Source organism: Haliotis rubra, unplaced genomic scaffold, assembly GCF_003918875.1.
Source record: "Haliotis rubra isolate DU_JTF1 unplaced genomic scaffold, ASM391887v1 Scf518, whole genome shotgun sequence".
In the NCBI taxonomy this organism is placed as follows: domain Eukaryota; kingdom Metazoa; phylum Mollusca; class Gastropoda; order Lepetellida; family Haliotidae; genus Haliotis; species Haliotis rubra.
In genome coordinates this window covers 25,644-49,259 of record NW_025767211.1, presented here as the reverse complement: position 1 = coordinate 49,259, position 23,616 = coordinate 25,644, and the positions used below count along the sequence as shown (strand labels likewise).

At 42.2% G+C, this 23,616-nt stretch overlaps 1 protein-coding gene and 1 long non-coding RNA gene across 2 annotated transcripts; one reads left to right on the top strand and one right to left on the bottom strand.

Annotated features, from left to right (window-relative positions):
* The first annotated feature begins 8,370 nt into the window (after positions 1-8,370).
* On the top strand, positions 8,371-13,028 carry LOC124292456 (di-N-acetylchitobiase-like). The gene is made up of 6 exons (XM_046729544.1): positions 8,371-8,404; positions 8,699-8,910; positions 9,999-10,158; positions 11,141-11,235; positions 11,711-11,839; positions 12,816-13,028. The coding sequence occupies exons 1-6, from the start codon at positions 8,371-8,373 to the stop codon at positions 13,026-13,028; spliced, it is 843 nt and encodes a 280-aa protein (XP_046585500.1).
* Positions 13,029-13,066: 38 nt separating this feature from the next.
* LOC124292451 lies at positions 13,067-13,272 on the bottom strand. Its single transcript, XR_006902456.1, has 2 exons — positions 13,225-13,272; positions 13,067-13,111 (listed from the first exon to the last, which is right to left on the bottom strand). It is a non-coding gene; the product is annotated as an uncharacterized LOC124292451 (long non-coding RNA).
* Positions 13,273-23,616: the final 10,344 nt, after the last annotated feature.

Sequence of the window (23,616 nt, the reverse complement as noted above, 5' to 3'; positions counted from 1 at the left end):
GGTTATGAAGACAGATAAAGTTGTCAAGGCACCCACTTACCACAAAACTCACACGCACATTACACTAGGTGTCTAGAAGCGCAAACTCATTTGTTTGCTACTGAGAACACAGCGAGATAACGTCTTGCGGAAACATGAACACGTCATTCCACTTAAAATCGATGCGACCTGTTAACATCTTGGTTTTCAGCAACTTATACTTGTAAGAGGCGACTAACAGAATGTTGCTTGGCCAATACCTGTCATCGTATCCCACTTGGGTAGACCGATGCTCATTATGTTAATCACAAGACTGTCTGATCAACTTCGATTATTTATAGACTGCGTCATATAAACAGAAAATTGCTCAGTGCAGCGTTAAAGAACCAGCAAACAACCAAATAAGATCGATGTTTCAAATACGCCTAGAACACACGTTAGCCTATACATACATTAAGTGAACGTACGTTGATCGGTTGTTATAAAATATGGTTTGGAGTGGGGATGGTGGTTTTACGTCGAAGATATTCCAGCAATATCACAGCGGGGGGACACCAGAAATGGGCTTCACATATTGTACCCCTGTGGGGAATAGAACCCGGGTCTTCAGCGTGAGGAAAGAACGCGCTGACCACAAGGCTACCCCACCGCCCGAATATATGGATAGACCAAAAATAACATCAGTCCGTGTCCCATTTAAAAAAAAATATGTACGGGTAGGTTGGACTTTAAACATGAACTCCCAGTTGCATTAAAATGTATACTAACTGCAGGGAACAAGTGGAACAAGTTTCCGTGATCATCAATATTCAGGTCAAGATGTACACACCCTTCCGCTAGTATCATAACAAACCCTCACTGTAAGTAGTCTCAAAATGGACCACATCAACTGATGTCACAATTAAATACAAAGTATCGTGCGATGTACAAAGTAATTGGCAACTAGAAGAAGAGATCTATTTTACGTTTTGATGAAGAAAAATATGCATCTATTTCAGTCTTGTATGCTGTGACAACTTGCTTATATGTCACAAATTCGATATCATCGTCATCAATTCTTTATTACATATGGATGCCACAGACTCATTAATATTACTATCCAAACAAGTATGAAGGCGTTAACGACGGGGAAGAAGCAATTTCTCAAACTGGATAGCATTTAGCAGTCTACCTGCATAGATTATCTTACAACCCATTTAAAATATCTTAGTGACGTACATATGTATATGTTTTTAACTTTACTCTCATTTCGTATTCACAATATATACTCAGCAGTAAAAGATACGTCAGTACGAATTCAAAATTAGATAGGCACTGTAATCAAATTATTACAGAAATGGACATAATAAGAGGATCAAAAACATTTTTGTGTACAATATCTTGACACATCAATGAATAACTCCGCACAATTCCAAGACATTACGTGAACGTTTGCAGTCCATTCAGACTCTTGACTTCAGTATCTAGTGTGGCCACCACGAGCGGCAATAACTGCAGCACAGCGTCTATATATGCATGGAGTGCACTAATCGATTGATGAAGGCCCATGGCGCCTTGAACCACACACTGAGAAAGGCCTGGCGCAATAAATCGGCTGTGTTCGGCCTTGGTATGACATTATTCAGTCTTCTCTGAATTTCATCCCAAAGAGTTTCAGTTGGGTTTAAATCAGGACTAAGGACTGGCCACTGCATAATGTTGACACCGTTCTGCTGTAGGAAATCCCGTGTAGCTCTGGAAGTATAGGCCCGGGCGTTATCATGCTGGAAAATGTTGTTCCGGTGACGTGCGAAATGTGGTATGACGTTGGGTCTGAGAGCTTGGTCGATGTAGCGCACCGCTGTGATGCCGCCTCCTCTCCTTGGACCAAGGTTCTGGAACACCACATGACCCACTCTCTGGTTCAGGCCTATTCCACCCCATACCATGATGTTTGCACCTCCCCATCAGTCTCTTTCCATAACACATTGGTCTAGGTAACGCTATCCACGTCGTCGCCATATTCTTGTTCTGCCATCTGCAGTTGATACGCAGTACCGACTCTCATCTGTGAACAGAACAGTTCTCCATTGCCTGTATCGCCAGTTTTGGTGTTGTAGGGCAAACTGTAGACGTAGTAGAGCTTGGCAGAAAGGACGCTACCTTTTCTAACCACACGGTTGAGTTTAAACCAGGACGAGTAGCTTATAGGCATTATTGGCGAGAACACAGCTCTCTATTCCTGAATATGTGTTGCAGAAAATTCGCCACACACCCTGATGAATGTTCAACCCCTTCAGTTTCCATGAAGTGGATGCCGTTCGTGTAAAGGTGGCATTCGGCAACATTTCCCAAAATCAGCATCGTCTATGGAATCATGTTGAACAACGTCCGTGTTTAAGATGTCGGTAACATCTACCTATCAATCTACCCGTGAAGATCCCGGTTAGAATTGGTCCTCAGCAACCCATGCTTGGATGGTCAGACTCTCTGACTTATTTGACACGTGCATGTCGTCGCATCCCCATTGTGTAGATGGATGTTCAGACCGCCGCCATATAGCTTGAATAGTGCGGAGTTAAACCATCCTATCTATCGTTACGCTGTCGACTTCCACTTTATGAAAACGTCTTTCCATCTGCACAGATCATTGGATCAGACAAACCTCAGTACAACCTTTATCTCGCTTTTCTTACCTCGGGCATCGTTGCCATGGTAACTAATCAGATGACAACGTCAGGGTTGTATTCTTACCTTTCTTGAAGAAAGAGTTCTAAACTGCTGCGTGTGTTATAAATAAAGTATCACTGAGCATATTCACGCCCATTCGTCACCTTTCGCCCCTTTCCGCAACCTCCAAGAAGACTCGTCACCCATTCGTCACTACTCCCCCCTTTCCGTAACCTCCAAGAAGACTCGTCCCCCTCCATTCGTCACCATTCGCCCCTTTCCCTTACCCTCCAAGAAGACTCTCGATGCTTTTTTGGGGAGGATTCCAGGAAATGCTCAATTAGTGATATTAGTGAAATAATTTTAACTAGTCCAAGATTATTATGCCAAAATAATTATTATTCCGAGCACACACAATTAGACCTCTGGTTTCAAAAAGACGCAAATTGGACTGCACAGATCAATTCTGTACTTGATAAGTTTCACCAATGATAAATTGTTGAAGGAGTTACAAACACCGATTATCAAGAAAAATATTTTTACCCAGTACTTTTGAACTTTGGAATTCTTTGCTTGAAGAACTCAGACTTATACAATCACCAAGTGAATTTAAGAATAAGATGACTTCATACCTCATTTGGGTTTGATACCAACATTTGAAACTGGTTCTGTCAAATAATCCACTGCAGACTCCGATTAGAATACAGTGATTTAAATGCCCATAAAGTAAATAGATATATATCCAATAACTCATCATGTACTTGGAATGCTGCCTTCGAGGACACCCTTCATTATCTTTTTAAATGTCCCAACTATGATTCGATAAGAAACGATTTATTTTATTTCAAACATGGATATAACATAAATGATGCTCTGTATGGTAACCTAGAATTATCTAGATCTATAAATCATGATATTCTCAAATCAGTACATTACTTTATTACCTCAAGAAGATTTAATCAGTCTGAAGTTTTCATCTGTTCAGAACTAAAAGTTTTGTTGCTGTATGGATGTTATATTCATGTATATTGTATGCAAAATGTTATTTATGATATCATATACTTTTGTATTAACTTTGTATTAAAATAAGCTTTTTGTTGTTTGCCGATGCAGTTTCTGAACAATATATCAGAAATGAATATGTTTAAACCGAATTTTCATCTAACAATGAAACGCACACACACTTGAGAAATCATAAATCGTGTCGCATTGTCAATATAGACTATAGCCCTTAAACAAAGGCTCACGCTTCAGTGGCTAGTGCTAATTACCTGGCTCGCATCTCTCACCTAGCCATAGTGCAATGTTGTCTTAACAAGACCTTTTTTGTTAGACTCTGGCTAAGTGAGAGTGACGATCTTGCGGGCTTGTCTTGGAGATTGTATATGCGCTTCCCAACATGTTTAGGAAATACATGCATAATTATAAATCGCTGCGAGTTTCAAAACGATAATACTATATCTGTATATAACTAACCAACTTTAATCTTTAACATTGGGCTTATATTTCACATCTACACATTTACAAGTTGTAGATACTAAGTACCATTAGAATGAAACAGGGATAGAGTTATCGTTCTCGTTTGAAGTAGTTCTGATATGATGTTCATACGCCAATATGAAATCCTTCGAGGTTCCACTACACTAAATCAGAATCACCTGCTCGCCGAGCCAGTCTGTTTGTAAACAACTGAAGAGACAGAGACATGTGACATATGTGATTGGATGAAATAGTGTAAGATGTTTATGTTTTTTAAAAAGTACAGTAATTAAAACTGACCACAATTTTAAGTATTTAGTGCTGTCATTTTTATCATCATGACTTATGATTATGTGTGTATATATATTTTCCAGTAGGTGACATTTGGTGCGGAACTGGGGTTGATGTGTTCAGCTTCCTGTGCTCGGAAAGTTGGCAGGACAAGTTCGCCAGAAATTGTGTTTTATTGTAGTTTAAAGGCCAGACTGTACCGATGAGTACATGGCCATAATAGCTGTTGACAGCTTAGATAATTTATATAAGGTTACTATAGAAGTCTATGGGAAAACATTTGGTGTTGTGTAACCTCGAGAAGGGCACGAGTCACTATTCGGTTTTCCCGGAATAACACGAGTGGGTCACGAATTTTTTATTCACCCCGAGTGTGAGTTGTACTTTTTACGAGCTCTGCTTGAGTACACATGTGACTGACTGACTGACTGAGTATGGTTTTACGCCGTTTTTAGCAATATTCCAGCAATATCACGGCTGGGGACACCAGAAATGGGCTTCACAAATAGTACTCATGTAGGGAATCGAACCCGGCCCTTCGGCGTGACGAGCGAACGCTTTAACCACTAGGCTACCCCAGTACACATGTGAACTGAGCGCGAATTGGAGCATGACCATAACATTGAGTTATGATTATGCGGTTATATTTATTGCAAAGTAGGGGCGGGGTATGTGACGTGAGCACTGAGAAGGCCCCGAGACAACATTGACACCAGGCTCCAGCCGATCAGCGTCTTCTCTGTACTGGTTTCCGTGGCATACAGCGCATGCCCCTGTTCAAACACAGCATGGTATCAGCCTGTAGTCGATACCGACAGGAAAGTGATAATGTTATATTTATCATCTAATACTCCTAATAAATGCACCATTTCGTTTAACATTAATCATCACCTTATCTGTAAATTTACAACCGTGAGTCAATTTACTCGTCAGAAGTGATATCATGTCGGGCTGTAAGTTACCGAGTCCGGGCAAACCAGAAAGTGGAGATATCCTAAGCGACATTCTCCATCGTGTCACGGTGGCACTCAGCCATGTCGCTTTGCCCGCGACCCGGTAAACTTTAAAAGGGTGTTGGGATCATTTCTGACAATCTATCGCCACAGATTTATGTCACTAAATAGTGTAAAGCTGTAGTTGTAAAACTATAGTCTTTCCTGACTAAAATGCTAATGGAATATTTGTATTTTGTGCGCCGGTGTCATAACACCTTTCGCAATCACTGTGGGTGACTTTCTGAGACGGGACACGTAGAGATTAGACAGGTAAAGCTGCACATACCTGGGAGAATGGTACTTCTCATTGTCCATATATACCTTAACCCCGTGCTTATCAAGATGCAAATGAACACATGGTTCCAATGTATTTTCAGGTTAAATTGAGTGAGTGAGTGAGTTGAGTTTTACGCCGCACTCAGCAATATTCAAGCTATATGGCGGCGGCATGTAAATAATCGGATCTGGACCAGACAATTCAGGGATCAATAGCATGAACATCGATCTACGCAATTGGGATGCGATGACATGTGTCAACCAGGTCAGTGAGCCTGACCACCAATCCCGTTAGTTGCCTTTTACGACAAGCATGGGTTACTGAAGGTTCATTCTAACCCGGACCTTCACGGGTCCCAGGATAAATTGAGTTGAGGTGAACATACGTTTGGGGCGTTGGGGTAGCGTAGTATTTAAATTGTTAATTATTCGCGCCAAAAACCGGGTTCGATTCCCCACATGGGTACAATGTGTGAAGCCGATTTTTGGTGAATATTGCTAAAAGCGACGTAAAACCATACTCACTCAATCAGTGAAATTACGTTTATCGTGCACAGAGCCACGTCGGTTCATATGTGTGTACAGTCGTTGAAATCCACTCAGATATCTTACACTGTACAGTGGTGGCAATCCACTTAGATATCTTACACTGTACAGTGGTGGCAATCACTCAGATAACTTACACTGTACAGTGGTGGCAATCCACTCAGATATCTTACACTGTACAGTGGTGGCAATCCACTCAGATATCTTACACTGTACAGTGGTGGCAATCACTCAGATATCTTACACTGTACAGTCGGTGGCAATCCACTCAGATATCTTACACTGTACAGTTGTGGCAATCCACTCAGATATCTTACACTGTACAGTGGTGGCAATCACTCAGATATCTTACACTGTACAGTGGTGGCATTCCGCTCAGATATCTTACACTGTACAGTGGTGGCAATCCACTCAGATATCTTACACTTTACAGAGGTGGCAATCTACTCAGATATCTTACACTGTACAGTGGTGGCAATCCGCTCAGATATCTTACACTGTAGAGGTGTCCGAATCCACTGTAGAGGTGTCAGATATCTTACACTGTACAGTGGTGATATCCTACACTGCAATCCACTCAGATATCTTACACTGTAGAGGGGTGTGAATCCACTCAGATATCTTACACTGTACAGTGGTGGCAATCACTCAGATATCTTACAGTGTACAGTCGGTGGTAATCCACTCTGATATCTTACACTGTACAGTGGTGGCAATCCGCTTAGATATCTTACACTGTACAGTGGTGGCAATCCACTCAGATATCTTATACTGTACAGTGGTGGCAATCCACTCAGATAACTTACACTGTACAGTCGTTGCATTCCACTCAGATTCCTTACACTGTACAGTCGTTGGAACCCACTTAGATATCTTACACTGTACAGGGGTGGCAATCCACTCAGATATCTTACACTGTAAAGTGGTGGCAATCCACTCAGATACCTTACACTGTACGGTCGTTGCAACCCACTCAGATTCCTAATGCTGTACAGTCGGTGGCAATCCACTCAGATTCCTTACGCTGTACAGTCGGTGGCAATCCACTCAGATATTTTACACTGTACAGTCTTTGCAATAGGCTCAGATAACTTACACTGTACGGTCGGTTGCAATCCGCTCAGATAACTTACACTGTACAGTGGTGGCAATCCGCTTAGATAACTTACACTGTACAGTTGTTGCAATCCACTCAGATTCCTTATGCTGTACAGTCGGTGGCAATCCACTCAGATAACTTACACTGTACAGTCGGTGGCAATCCACTCAGATATCTTACACTGTGCAGTCGGTGGCAATCCATTCAGATATCGTACACTGTACAGTCTTTGCAATAGGCTCAGATAACTTACACTGTACAGTGGTGGCAATCCGCTCAGATAACTTACACTGTACAGTGGCGGCAATCCGCTCATATAACTTACACTGTACAGTCGGTGGCAATCCACTCAGATAACTTACACTGTACAGTTGTTGCAATCCGCCCTGATATCTTACACTGTAAAGTGGTGGCAATCCGCTCAGATATCTTACACTGTGCAGTCGGTGGCAATCCACTCAGATTCCTTACACTGTGCAGTCGGTGGCAATCCACTGAGATATCTTACACTGTACAGTCGTTGCAAAAGGCTCAGATAACTTACACTGTAGAGGGGTGGCAATCCACTCAGATATCTTACACTGACTTCGAGTTGGGCAGTGTTTCATGTTTCAGGGGTAATGTCCATTTTCATGTTTAAATGTTTTTTAGTATTATTCTGTAGGGGATCGAACAGTCCAAGTATGCACTACTGATCCGGTTTGATCAAAATGAAGATTTGGTACATTGTGTGTGGTCATGCCGGGACTGGTCGAAGAATGATGCTCATTTGGATGATCGCCGGATTGTCTGGCCCAGACTCGATTATTTACAGACCGTATAGCTCGAATATTGCTGAGTAAAACAAGAAACCAAACCAGGACTGATCTTTGCTTGTATTATCAATTGCACCTGTCCAGACTGCACATATAATATTACGCCTCTCCATGCGACACAGGTATTCATGTTCTCGCTCCACAACAATAGGACGGTTTGGGGTCAATACGATTGGACGAAAGCGACGACCGTGGCGATGGTGGGCTACGTCAACACCGACCTCATGTGCCTCGCAACGCAATGTCCCCCTCGTCACGCTATGCAACTATAAACTGTACGTTAAACGAAACGTTTGCTGATGAAACATATCATTACACTCCGAGAGTTACGTCCCCTTGCGTGACTATGCAAGATGGTTCGAGCCCCTGGTTCGAGCCCCTGCGTTTTGACCATATGTGAAGTCCAACCGTTGTTGCCTCTGCCTTGATAGGGCTTGAAGAGCTGCATGCATAATCAATACAATAACTCGAACATTTCCCTCTAGCGTAGCTACGACCCCTAGCCCCCTAGCGTTAGGAATGACGTCATGAGTTTGTGGTTCGTAATATTTGTCTTCTTTCTATTCCAGCTGATTACCCGGCCTCTGACCTCACAGATGCACAGAAAAGACACATATGGGTGCAGACGCAACTCAGGACTGTCACTAACAACTACCTTGACGGTATAAACATCGACTTTGAAGGTACAATACCGAAAACAAGAGTCGACCTCAGAGACGGATTAAGTGCACTTGTCAATGAGGCGTTCAAGACGTTCAAACATGCGCTGCCTCATTCTCAGGTAAATCATTGGTGTCACTCGTGGGTTTGGAGGCAATGATAACCTAGTGGACGCCAAAATGTACTGTTCGAAGTTGTCTCCCATAGTCAAACCAGGAGTGATTGTCCCAGATTCACTCCACATATGGGCTATGGTCCGTTATCTCCGACGTATTTGGTTTTAGGAGCAGGGGCCACCTTTTATAATTTATATTCGCTAGGCAGAGTTGCGTCCTTGGGTGTGCCGGAAGCGATTATTCATGGGCTTTATTCCCAGGTTCATTCTAAGAATGTTTCCAGGTATGTGTGCCCATTACCCACATGGATTTTACCAAAGTTATTGATGCCAAATGACACTTTTGGCCTTCCTGCAACACAGAGGGGGTAGCCTAGTGGTTAAAGTATCCGCCTGTCACGCTGAAGACCAAGGTTCGATTCCCTACATGGGTGCAATATGTGAAGCCCATTTCTGGTGTCCCCAGCCGTGATATCGCTGTAATATTGCTAAAAGCGGCGTAAAAACATACTCACTCACTTCAACCAAATGGTAAATGTCTACTTGCTATCAACACTCTAAGGTCCTCATGGACCAGTACCATACCAGGACAGCCATACCACTAGCCTTGACTGAGTGAGTGAGTATGGTTTTACACCGCTTTTAGCAATATTCCAGCAACATCACGGCAGGGGAGACCAGAAATGGGCTTCATACATTGTACCCATGTGGCGAATTGAACCCTGGGTTTTGGCATGATGAGCGAACGCTTTAACAACTAGCTACCCCACCGCACCACAAGCCTTGATCTTATTTAAGAACTGTTAAGTCACATCAGTGCAGACTGCTGGTACCGGTATCGGTGTTTTGACAAAGAATGCATGGCAATGTGTTATTCTAAGCTTAGAGCTAAATATTTCATTTATTTGCCACTCTGTTTCCAAAAGACTGAAAATACATTGCAACTTTGAAATATTAGCATCCGCTTTCATAATAAACATTTCATGGTACACGGCGGACTCCGCTGCGGTATCATAAATACAATCGGCGTCCAGCATGCCAGTAGTGGATGGCATGCCCTTCAATGGGTATTCAAATGTTTCTACATATTTCAGGTGACTATAGACGTTCCATACGGACCTGACTGTGTGTTCAACCGTTGCTATGACTACCCAGCCTTGTCAGTCGTGGTGGACGTTTTTTTCATTATGGAATACGATGAATTGGGTGAGGGCCTTGCCAGCCCCAACTCAGGAATTCCAAGAACATTTAAAGGTTAATCACATACTGAGTACATGCAAGTGCAATGTCTCTTATCTCAGTGTTTAAAGAAAGAGATATAACGAGTTTAGGCAATTAACATATATATGTCCATCTCAGACCTCCAAAGTCCGCTGTGATTAAGTTGTTTTTTGCAACATGGTAAGCGAATTGTTGTAAACCAATAGCTGGCAGTGCAAGGTTGGGGTTGTAAGGGGTTCATGATGGTAGGGTTATGGGTTCTGTTGGGGTTCATGGTGGTAGGGTTATGGGTTGTGTTGTGGTTCATGGTTGTGGGGTAATTGGTTCTGTTTTGGGTCATCATGGTAGGGTTATGGATTCTGTTGAGGTTTATGGTGTTAGGGTTATGAGTTCTGTTGTGCGTCATGGTGTTAGGGTTATGGATTCTGTTGTGCTTCATGGTGGTAGGGTTATGGGTTCTGTTGTGCTTCATGGTGGTAGGGTTATGGGTTCTGTTGTGCTTCATGGTGGTAGGGTTATGGATTCTGTTGTGGTTCATGATGGTAGGGTTATTAGTTCTGTTGTGGTTTATGGCGGTAGGGTTAAAGGTTCTTTGAAGGCTGTTACTGGTAGGGCAATGAGTTGTTTGGAGGTTGTTGCCGGTAGAACAGTGAATTCTCTAGGGGTTGTTGCTTATTTGGTTATGGGTTATGTTGGGGTTGTTGCTGCTACGGTTCAGAGTTTTTGGGGGGTTGTTGCTGGTAGGGCGATGAGCTGTTTGGAGATTGTAACTTGTAGGGCTATGAGGCCTTGCTGTGCTTTTGCTGGCTGTTTTATGCATTCTGGAGTCTAGAGCAAGGTTTGTTTCTGGAGTAAACACAAAAAGACATTCCCTTTGAGGCAATCAACTATTATCATAGAATCTAGCCACGAATAAGGAAGCTTCCTAACTTTTTAGGCCAAATCTCATTTTGTATTTGCTCCCGTTACATACTTCTATACTAATTGTAATGTTACTGTGAATACACTGCTACAGGTCTGAGCCGCTACATTGACCTTCTACCGTCACAGAAACTCCTCCTCGGTGTTCCCAGGTACAGTTATAAGTACAAATGCGCGACCCTCACTAAGGTGAGCTCATATATCCCTTCCCAGAAACATTGTAGAGACGCGATGCTGCCTGGTAACCGAATATTCCCCCGTAAAATGATGTCATATCCAATACATTCCACGTTCGGATTACTGGGGTGTCTTGACTTCGCAAACGCATAAACCATGTTTCATTATATTACATCTTGTAAAACTTGTTGAAGATGAAGATGAGATCTAGGTCACGGGGAATGGGGTAGGAAAACGGGATGCTGGGTTTTGCAGGGGCGGATCAGGAGGTGGATAGGGTGAGTGGTGTTGCAGGGATGCACACACACTCTCCCCCCGAAAAAATATTCCCTGAGGGGCATTTCCCCCTAACCTTTGAACTTCATGATTTCTGTACACCCCTCCCCTTCTTCTAAAGTTCAAAGTGACAATTGACCCAACCCATTCACTCAGTCAAGGCACATTTTAAAATGGCTGTGTATATACTTTGAAATTACCTTTTCCACAGAATGACCTGTGTAAAACATCGGGTGCACGGACCTCCATGCCTTTCAGCGACATCTACCGTCTGCTGTTAGATTCGGGTGCTCAGCGTGTGTGGAATAAGGCCAATCTCTCACCTTTCTTCAAATACAAGGTAAACATTGGACATTCATTCTGTACAATTATGTGGTCAAGGACATGGGCGACATTACATAACCACCGGTACTGTTGCTTTCATAACTGCTGTGTTTCATGACAGCTGCGCCATATGCAAGGAAGGGCTGCTTGGAGGCCAAGTGGATAAAGCGTTCGTTCATCACGCCAAGTTTGGAGTTTGACTCTCTTCTTGTGTTCAATGTTTGAGGCTTATTTCTCGTGTCGTCCGCCGTGTTATTGATTGAATATTGTGAAGAGCTACTTGTGAAATAACATATTCACTCATTCAGCTTGTCATTTAAGCAGCAATATTCCAGCCATATGACGGTGGTATCTAAATATGCTTTCAGGACCAGACAATGCGGTGATTGAATTTGTGAGGAAGGATACTCGCAGTCGGGCAGTTGTACCTAAGTTGTTTCTTAGTCACGACAAGCATGACTGGGGTCCTATTCTATGGGGCGGTGGGATAGCCGAGTGGTTAAAGCGTTCGCTCGTCACGCCGAAGGGTATAATGTGTGAAGCCCATTTCTGGTCTCCCCGCCGTGATATTGCTGGAATATTGCTAAAAGCGGAGTAAAATATACTCACGCACTCACTTTTATTCCAAACTCACGCATGGGTTACTGAAGATCAATTCTAACCCGGATCTTCACGGGTTGTTCGTATTCTGTAAATACGCGCGTAAACTACGGCAATGAACGGCATTCACCCACTCACAACGCTTATTACTACAATTGGGGCCGTGGCGTAGAAAAGTGGTTATAGCGGCCGCTCGTCACGCCAAAGACCCGGGTTCGATTCCGCACATGGGTACAATGTGTGAACCTCATTTCTGGTGTCCCCGCCGTGATATTGCTGGAATATTGCAAAAAACCATATTCACTCACTCGCTACTACTACAACTGCGATTTTTAGTAACAATGAATGATTCAAACACAAAGATGAATAATGTTTTCACTTTGCCTTTGCAGGAACCAACGACAAACGAGTTATACCAAATTTGGTACGACGACCCCGAAAGTCTGTTGTATAAGTATGCTCTAGCAGCCAGGACGAACCTCCGTGGGGTGGGTGTGTGGCACGACGACTGCGTGGATTACGATAAGTCAACGATGTTTAACTTCGTCCGCCAGTGGATGTGGCATGTACTTCCTCTAAGATCTGTGAAAGACATTGTCACATAAACCCCTTCTCTTCTCTAAGGGCACCATTTTTATTTTTAGTGTTTCTCATCGCCCCGCCGACCCTTCTAATTTTATTGACGACTCTCCCAAAAACCCCAAAAACCCCCACAAAAACAAACCCAAAACACAAAAAAAACAAACAACAAACAAAACAACAACAAAAAAACCAACTTTTTTTTATTCCAACACCGCCGACTCGAACCTAAAACGTACCGCCTCGTCATATAAAATGTTTATCTAACTAAAATGTTTTAATCAGTCGCTGCCACAAGTCCAAAGAACGCGAGAAATTGTAATAAGAATGACAATAAATAAGAAACAAGAACATTATTCGGATAATTTTGTCTTTATTCAGTTTTTTCCCCCGACCGACAGACCCATGTTCAGAATTTGGTGGCTACGTGAAACACATAAAAAAATGATGCCCTAAATCCCCGGAATCTGTATTTTTGACACAGAATCAGGCCGAATTAGCCTATGAAATGAAAGCGCATGCTCGGATTTCTTTTTAGTAGCTTGAAAACGTATTTGTTAAAACAACATCTTCATTAACGTTCTGGATATCCTGAAAATCGTGCTTCTACAAAACATCGTTTGGTTCGTCTTTTCAGAGAAACAACTGTATATGTATTTTTTATAAATCGCTTTCGTTTAGCAGATGCGCATAGCAACACACTTTTGTGACTTAATATGTATATCTGACTCTGCAGTCCTGTTGTAAAATATTAATCAAAGAGCGAAGTTGTATTGATTATCTGTCCCGAGTCTTAAACATATTGCGTGAGACCAAATAAGTTATTTTGTGTTTGTACATCAGCCACCAGACTAAATGGATGAACCAAATACACTTCAAGGGGATATCGAACTAACCAATGCCGCTTAGGGTGGTTGATAGTTTTATAACAATATATAAGAACTAAACACAATGGGGCTTAGTTTTATCTGTGGATTTATAACAGGAATATATTCTTGCCATATCACTGCGTCGCCAATTCAGAGCTGGAAATTATTTATATCTAAGACACTTAGATGTCATGTGATATCACGAGGAAACGTTTCGCAGTGAAGAAAGTGTGAGCTTGTTGGGTTCCAGAGATCCGGGTTAGAATTGATCTTGAGTAACCCATGTTTGTCGAAGAGGCGACTAAAGAGATCGGGTGGTCAGGCTCGCTGATTTGGTTGACACATGTCATCGGCTCCCAGTGGCGTAAATGGATGCTTATGATGTTGATCACTGGATTGTCTGGTCCAGACACGATTTTTTACAGACCGCCACCATTTAGCTGGAATATTGCTGAGTGCGGCGTTAAACAACATACCGACCCTTCCAACACTAGATGGTTCCCTGATGGTTCTTACTGCTTCCATTAGCATTGCTATATCTAATAGTAGCCTTTCTACTCAGTAACATTTTGCGGCGTTAAACAAACAAACCAAACTGACGTCTAACACCTGATCACCGACGTACCAAACATATACTACTCACACTTTGCTAAAGATCACAAAAATTCGCAACTTTTCTAAAACTTAGATTCACAATTTGAAATTGTATCCATTAAAACTGGATAAATAATAAAATGGTAACCCTTCTTTAGGCAAACAGCCACTTTAATCTAACCTTGTGCACTTGATACATGAGTAACAATAAAAATGGTTTTCATGGCACTAATCAACCATTTTGCAAATCATGGCACGGGTCATTGATAAGTACACAACGCCTATCAATAGGAGGTATGGGATCCACCAGATGAAATGACATATAGAAAACTTGGATCCATGCTTACAATAGGATTAGATATTTAAACCAAATTTGACTCACTGCGAGGTTGGATGACGCTTGCGCTCCGTCTAAATCCTCTCTAATCATCAAGAATGGCAGCAACCCGAGCCAAAACAAGTTCAAAGACAATCCACAATCAACCAAAATCACCAATCTCGAAAGATTTAGGTCCGATAGCGTTTCTAAACAAAAGACCTACTCAAACGAAAAAGTCGATGACACTACCGGAAATGAAGACCGCATGGCCATGATGGCGGACGAGCAGATGGATATGGGGGGCTTACTTAACAGCCCAAATAGATAAGCTAGCGGACAAACTAACCGGCAAAATGGACATGATACAGGAGGAACTGACAAATACAAATACAAGAATTTCAGAGGTAATCAGCTCTATCTCTTTCAATTCGAAGTCAATTGATGAAAATCGTCGAGAAATCGAAACCCTGAAAACGACAATCATGGAGTTACGAGAAGACATGGAAAAGCAAGATATGGTCTTTGAGATGTACTCACGGAAGAAAAACCTACTAATCTATGGGGTTCCGGATGCCAGGAATGCCGAGGCCGAAGTGAAAAAATTGTTCGTGGAAATGAATGTGGAGAATGCCAACCAAATGGACTTCGTAAATATCCATGAATATTGATGATAATGACCTAGTCTTAAGTATTGATGACTGTCTTTTTCTGGAAACTTTGTTGATGAACATTAGAGGTAAATCAATATCCTACAGCGCCTACATTAAGAAACTAAAAAGAGAAAAAACTAAAGATCTGGGGGCTAAAATAATTGATACTGAAGACACAATTCGTAGTAACTTTCAAAATATAGATGAGGCTTTCTTGTCCGATTTAACCACATATAAGTTAGAACTTGAAAATATCAAAGAGGAAGAGATCAAAGGTATTCAATCCGCTGTTACTTTCAGATCAGAAATAGAATCTTGTGGCAGGAAGAAGGTGCAAAACCTTCAAAATATTTTTGTAATCTTGAAAACAGAAATTATATTAGTAAATCAATTAATTGTCTGGTATCGGACGATTGCGAGTTAATTACTGATGAAAAGGACATCCTGTGTAGGCAAAACAATTTTATCAAGATTTATACGCTGAAAAAGATAATAAGACAGACCATAATGTAATACTATCCAAACTTGATGTCCCATGTCTTCCAAATACTTTGATAGAAAAATTAGAAAAAACAATCAATATGAATGAAATACTAAACGCCTTGAAGTCTATGAAAAACGATAAAAGTCCTGGTATTGATGGATATTCAATAGCATTTTTCAAATTCTTTTCGAGTGATCTGGGAAAATCGATATTCCGCTATATAAATGGAACATTCAAAAATAATTATATAACTTTAACTATGAACAGGGGAGTAATAACTTGTATACCTAAGCAAGGAAAAGACAGAAAAGTGCTAAAAAAATAGCGCCCCATTTCTTTGCTAAATTCCGTGTATAAACTGGTTAGTGCTTGTATCACTAATAGACTAAAATGTACTCTTGACTATTTAATACAGAAAAATCAGACTGGTTATATTCCTGGGAGATGTATTAGCGAAAACATCAGACTCCTTTATGACATCATTGTTGAAACTAGAAAACAAAATATTAAAGGGCTCCTGCTATTAATTGACTTTGAAAAGGCCTTTGATTCTGTTTCAAAACCATTTATTTACTCTGTCATGAAAAGGTTTGGACTTGGCAACTATATGCTCAAATGGATCTCTCTTTTAACAAGTAATGCCACTTCATGTGTCATTCAAAATGGCCATTTATCAGATTTTTTTCCTAATTCTAGAGGTTGTCGTCAAGGGGACCCAATTTCACCGTATCTTTTTCCTTTTTGTCGCCGAAAGTTTAGGCATTATGATGGGAATTATTATTTTGGGAATATTGATATCAAGGGTATTGTACTAAACCGTAAAGGCATATAAATTAGGCCAATATGCGGATGGCACAGAGGCTAGTCTAAAGGCAGCTATGGATACTCTGTCTTTTACACAAAATTTCAGGATTGAAAATTAATATTGATAAAACCAAAGCAATAAGGTTAGGGGCTATGATTAATAGTAAAGATATTTTTTGTAGTTTACTATGTTTGATTTCACATATAGGCCAATGATTAATTGACATGCCACAATCGGATTCTATTAATGATGTGGTTAATCTAAAATGATTATGATTTATCACATTTTGCTGTTTAGGTATCAGTGAATGAATTCGACATCAAAGTGCATTATATGAATGACCACTAAGAGGTGTTGCGGTTAAAGCGGGATATGTTATTGTCGATTTTGTGATATATGATATCGAATGACAACATCTCCAAGCAATCAGTCACATTCATTATCTAAAATAACAGGACAATCCCTATCGAACCTTAGGTATTACATATTGATCACCAACTAACACTGTCATCAGTCTTCGTTAGAGTGATGAATCGCATCTTATACATTGCCCGTCAACCGACACTCCAACAGTGTGTACGTTTCTTATCATCACGTTGCTTGGGATGATGTTACTAGACCTGCACACGAGCCATGCTCTTCGTGATAGCCCATCAACTTTAATACTAATATAATAATAATAATAATAATAATAATAATAATAATTCCTGGGAAAAGTCCCATTCGCTGTCTGGGCTGCGTGTAGAGGGGGCAAGGGCCCTGAGCTGATGATGAGCCTTACCAGCCTGACTGTGCCAGGATCACCCGAACCCTCTCTGCTGCATACAATCTTTAATCTGTAAAACATAATAATAATAATAATAATAATAATAATAATAATAATAATAATAACCTATCTTGGAATGCAAGTTCGAGACAAGCCCAGAATGCCCAGATTCAAGACAAACTTCGGGCCGAGTATAAATCTCGTTTAAAGAAAATCTGGAGCTCAGAGCTAAATGCTCGAAACAAGGTCAAAGCTACCAATACTTTTGCTGTGCCAGTCCTTTCCTATTCCTTTGAGTAGTTGATTGGACGAAACAAGACATCCAGAGTCTTGACCGTCTGACCAGAAGGATCATGTCTGATAACAGAGCCCACCACCCTCGTTCCTCTCTTAACCGTTTATACATGCCAATCAATTCTGAGGTCGGGGTTTGATTAATGTGGAGGCTCTTCATGATAGAATTTTATTGTGTACTTTTGCACATATTTATTTGTCAGATGATCCTCTGGTTATGCATGTGAAGACTCATGATGAAAGCAAGGAATTCCACAGCTATTTTAAGCGTGCCAAGGTTGTTGGACAGAATCTGAAATGTGAGGTGGACTTTGTTAATGGCGATGTACTGCTGGACGGTACAGTGATGGGAGTAAACCAGGTGAAGTCCTTCACCAAGTCTGCCCAGAGTCGGTCTTTTGTGGAGAAGCTTTCTGAGAAGCCATTGCATCGTGTGTACATGCAGTGTGTTGAACAGAATAGCAATCCCACCGACTCCTTCGCCTGGATGAAGTCGGCTGGTCTTAAATGTGAAACTGAGGGCTTCCTTTTTGCTGCTCAGGACCAGTCACTTCCCACTCGTAATCGCCTAAATGTGATTCTTAAAGAGAATATTAACATGAAATGTCGACTTTGCAATGAATTTACAGAGACTGTCCAACACCTTGTCAGTGGATGCCCTTCCTTGGCACAAACAGCATATCTTAAACGACATGATGACATGGCTCGTTGCTTTTACTACCGTCTCCGACATGCCTGTGGCTTTGACTCCGAGGTCCATCCATGGTACGACCCTGAACATGTCCAGGGCGTCATGGAAAATGATGCTTTCAAACTTCTCTGGAATAGGCCCATATACAGCCTCAGAAGAATTCCAGCCAACAAACCTGATCTTGTCCTTTATGATAAAGCCAATGAATTTATTTATATCATTGAATTTTCTGTCCCTTTTGACACCAATGTGATTGGCAAGATTAAGGAAAAGCATGATAAATATGCGGACCTCGCCTTTGAAATGTCTCGCTTGCATCCCAAGTACACTGTCGTCAGGCTCCCCATTGTTCTCGGTGCCCTAGGTTTGGTACCTCCTGATCTCTTGGCGCAGATCAGGAGAGTGCCCGGGTTCTCCACCGGGAGTACAGCCCTTCTGACACTCTGGGTAATGCAGAAGGCTGCAGTGTTGGGGAGCCTTCATATTCTCCGGAAAGTTCTTGGTGGGTTCGACTAGGCAGCGTTTCCTGGGAGAAGTCCCATTCGCTGTCTGGGCTGCGTGTAGAGGGGGCAAGGGCCCTGAGCTGATGATGAGCCTTACCAGCCTGACTGTGCCAGGATCACCCGAACCCTCTCTGCTGCATACAATCTTTAATCTGTAAAACATAATAATAATAATAATAATAATAATGATCAACGTCTTGTACAGAAAATGATTTTGGAAGAGGCTGAAACATATCACCACAACCTCTCCATGTGCTGGATTGACTATAAGAAAGCATACGACTCTGTCCGTCATGAATGGATTCTGAAGTATCTTCGTGTTGGACCTCCCGGAGCGACTACCTGATTTACTCAAGTCTTTAATGAGTTGCTGGTCGACTCAACTTGAGATGTACTGAGATGTAAGGGCAGGTGCAGACTTCTGAATCTATTCCAATCAGAAGGGGAATTTTCCAGGGGGACAGTCCTTTGCTTTTTTGTTTGTCTCTTAAATCCTTTGAGCTTTCTGCTCAACAGAGAGGAGGGATACCATCCCGGACCTCCTCAGCACAAATCCCCAACACCGCTTACTCATCATCTCCTCTACATGGATGACATAGAGCTCCTTGCAAAATTAGATACCAATTTGAAAAAACAGGTTCTCCTTGTCTAGTCCTTTTCTAAATAAATGATATTGGCATGACATTTGGGCTCGACAAATGTAATACTCTTCATTTGAACGTGGCAAGGTAACTAATGATGGATCGGTCAGGTTGCAAGGGGGAGGAGTTATTGAGCATCTTGTGGAAGATCAGGCCTACACCTATCTTGGAATGCAAGATCGAGACTAGCTCCAATGTGCTCAAATTCAAGAAAAACATCGCTTAAAGAAAATCTGGAGCTCAGAGCTAAATGCTCGAAACAAGGTCAAAGCCACTAATACTTTTGCTGTGCCAGTCCTTTCCTATTCCTTTGGAGTAGTTGATTGGATAAAACAAGACATCCAGAGTCTTGACCGCCTGACCAGAAGGATCATGTCTGATAACAGAGCCCACCACCCTCGTTCCTCTCTCAATCGTTTATATATGCCAGTCAGTTCTGGAGGACGGGGTTTGATTAATGTGGAGGCTCTTCATGATAGAATGTTATTGTGTACTTTTGCACATATTTATTTATCGGATGATCCTCTGGTGATGCATGTGAAGACTCATGATGAAAGGAAGGAATTCCACAGCTATCTTAAACGTGCCAGGGTTGTTGGACAGAATCTGAAATTTGAGGTTAATTTTACTGATGGCGATGTACTGCTGGACGGTACAGCGATGGGAGTAATCGAGGTGAAGTTCTTCACCAAGTCTGCCCAGAGTCGGTCTTTTGTGGAGAGGCTTTCTGAGAAGCCATTTGCATCGTGTGTACATGCAGTGTGTGGAACAGAATAGCAATCCCACCGACTCCTTCGCCTGGATGAAGTCGGCTGGTCTCAAATGTGAAACTGAGGGCTTCCTTTTTGCTATTCAGGACCAGTCACTTCCCACTCGTAATCGCCAAAATGTGATTCTTAAAGAAAATATCAATATGAAATGCCGACTTGGCAATGGATTCTCAGAGACTGTCCAACACCTTGTCAGTGGATGCCCTTCCTTGGCACAAACAGCATATCTGAAACGACATGATGGCACAGTTCGTTGCTTTCACTACCGTCTTTTACTACGACCCTGAACATGTCCAGGGCGTCATTGAAAATGATGCTTTCAAACTTCTCTGGAATAGGCCCATATATGCGGACCTCGCCTTTGAAATGTCTCGCTTACATCCCAAGAACACTGTCGTCAGGCTCCCCATTGTTCTTGGTGCCCTTGGTTTGGTACCTCCTGATCTCTTGGCGCAGATCAGGAGAGTGCCCGGGTTCTCCACCGGGAGCACAGCCCTTCTGACAATCTGGGTAATGCAGAAGCTACAGTGTTGTGGAGCCTTCATATTCTACGGAAAGTTCTTGGTGGGTTCGACTGGGCAGTGTTTCCTGGGAGAAGTCCCATTCGCTGTCTGGGCTGCGTGTAGAGGGGACTAGGGCCCTGAGCTGATGATGAGCCTTACCAGCCTGACTGTGCCAGGATCACCCGAACCCTCTCTGCTGCATTTTCATCTTTAATCTGTAAAAAATAATAATAATAATAATTCATTATATAGCGCCTAGTATCCATCTGACTAAGTTGCTCACTGGACGCTGTAACCACAATCTGATTATTATTATTATTATTACCCCGGATAACCCAAGCTGCCTGTTAGGTGCCAGAAGGTTAATAGTCACATGACTTATCTCACCGGGTACCCATTTTCTGCTGGGTGAACAGAGGCAATTTGAACAAACTCACTTGCCTAAGGTGAGACCACATGTATCACACGTACTTCTTTGTGGGGCAGGACCGAAGTCCTAGAAACTTTCAGGACTCAAGCTGCCAAACACGGTCACTCATCCAAGTACTCTCCGCACTCAAAGTTGCTTAAAATCAACTGAGTTGTGACCTGAGCTCTATGCAAAGAACCACACACCACTTTAAACTGCCTTATTACACTACACCCCGAATATACATTTCAAACATAGGGGTCATGCGCTTGCACATTCTTTTCTTACCCTAATCTTTATTTTTATACAATATATACTAGGCACATAAAGAAACTGTGCATACAAAAATTTAAAATCTAAATTTATCAAAGCTGTGTAGACACACAAGGATTTAAACTCAGAGATTAGTGACATGTATCCAACATGCATGCACGTGCCACGTTCCGTGACGTCAGTGGGTTCGTCCTTGAGACGTGCAATACGTTGTTGCACGTGCATTCCGGGAAAGAGAAACAGAGCAAATGAATGCCACACAATACTGTCACTTTGGAAAGCTCAACCCCTGCCCTTGCGATCGTTCAAAAAATTAAACGGCTATTGAAACGCATAGCATGCCAAGGCTCACGTGTGCACAACGTCATGAGGCCATTGGGATCGTCCGTGGGGGAATGACTCAACGACAAGTGGCTGCACATTTCCACTGCCACCGGAACACCATTTCTGGACTGGTGAGCCGCTACCAGAACACAAATGACGTCATCGATCGGCCACGTTCTGGACGTCCACGTGTAACAACGCCAAGACAGGACAGATGGATAAGAGTGACCCATCTTCGCCACAGGTTTCAGACTGCAGTGATGACTGCCCGAACCATCCCAGGAATTCGCCGTATCCACCCCAACACAGTTCGACAACGTTTACGTCATTACGGGATCAGACCACGACGTCCCGCCATACGGCCTATCTTGACACAACGTCATCGACAAGCTCGCCGAATGTGGTGCCGAAATCATGTCCGCAGACCCTTGTTTTTGTGGAGAAATGTCCAGGTTTAACATTTCCCATAGTGATGGACGTCAACGTGCCTATAGACGCGTGGGAGAACGTTATTCACAGGCCTGTGTCTTGGAGAGGAATCGCTTTAGTTGTGGTTCCGTGATGATTTAGGGTGGAATAACAGCACGCCAAAGAACTCCTTTTGTGATTGTTTAGGGCAACTTAACTGGTGTGGGCTACAGGGATCAGATTCTTCGACCTGTGGCAATTCCTTTTCCGCAACGTCATGGCCCTGAGTTAACATTCCAACAGGACAATACCCGCCCTCATACGGCAAGGGTTGCTATGGATTTCTTGCAACACCACAACGTTGACTTACTGCCTTGGCCTGCATATTCACCGGATCTCTCCCCGATAGAGCATGTTTGGAACGAGATGGATCGACGTCTTTCTCATCCGCCAGATAACGTCTTTGACCTTGCAACAGAACCTGAGAGAATCTGGCGTGACATCCCACAAGCCTTCCTTGCACGTTTGATAGGCTCTATGCGTCCTCGATGCACTGCTGTTCTCAATGCCGATGGTGGACATACCCGTTATTGAGCTTGTGACATGGTCGTGTGACCCCTGTCCCGCTTGTGGACTTGTGACGTCATTGTGATTGACTTTTCAATTGAAATTCTCCCGACTTGTTATGGTCTTATATCCCTCCATTAAAGTTTATATGTACCTTTGACATTGTTATCGTACTTATCAACTGGGATAATATTTTCACAATGCACAGTTTCTTTATGTGGCTTGTATATTTTGGATTGGGCTTCTGGTAACTTTTAGGTCTTGGGCATAGTTTTAAATGTTAATTTGAACGATCTCTGGGTTATCAACACTAGAAAAAGAATGACTTTGATATCGAACATTTTAGGAAACTGGGGAAGAAGAAATATAACTCTTATTAGAAAAATTACAGTTATACAAACTCTAGCTCTCTCCTCCTTGGTTCATATCTTTACAGCTCTACCTAATCCACCAAAAGTTTTTATTAAGGACTTAGAGCAAATGTTCTTTTCTTTTTTATGGAATGAGAAACCTGACAAAATAAAAAGAGTAACATTGAAAAAGGACTACCGGGAAGGGGGAATTAGGATGACAGATATCCTTTCTTTCATTGATTCACTTAAAATAGCAGCATTGAAGAGATGCCTCTGTAGAGCTACCTGCAACAATCCCTATAATGTCCCTATTATATCATTGCTCCATTTAAGAGCTAATATTGATCTATCTAAGGAAAGTGATAACCTTTATTGGAAAGATGTTTTTCAG

Excerpts from the sequence above, each read along its gene's own strand:
- LOC124292456 (XM_046729544.1), top strand. The coding sequence starts at position 8,371 with ATGTCCCCCTCGTCACGCTATGCAACTATAAACT. Across the intron at positions 8,405-8,698 it reads ACGCTATGCAACTATAAACT|CTGATTACCCGGCCTCTGAC; the intron begins GTACGTTAAACG and ends TTTCTATTCCAG. Across the intron at positions 11,236-11,710 it reads AATGCGCGACCCTCACTAAG|AATGACCTGTGTAAAACATC; the intron begins GTGAGCTCATAT and ends CCTTTTCCACAG.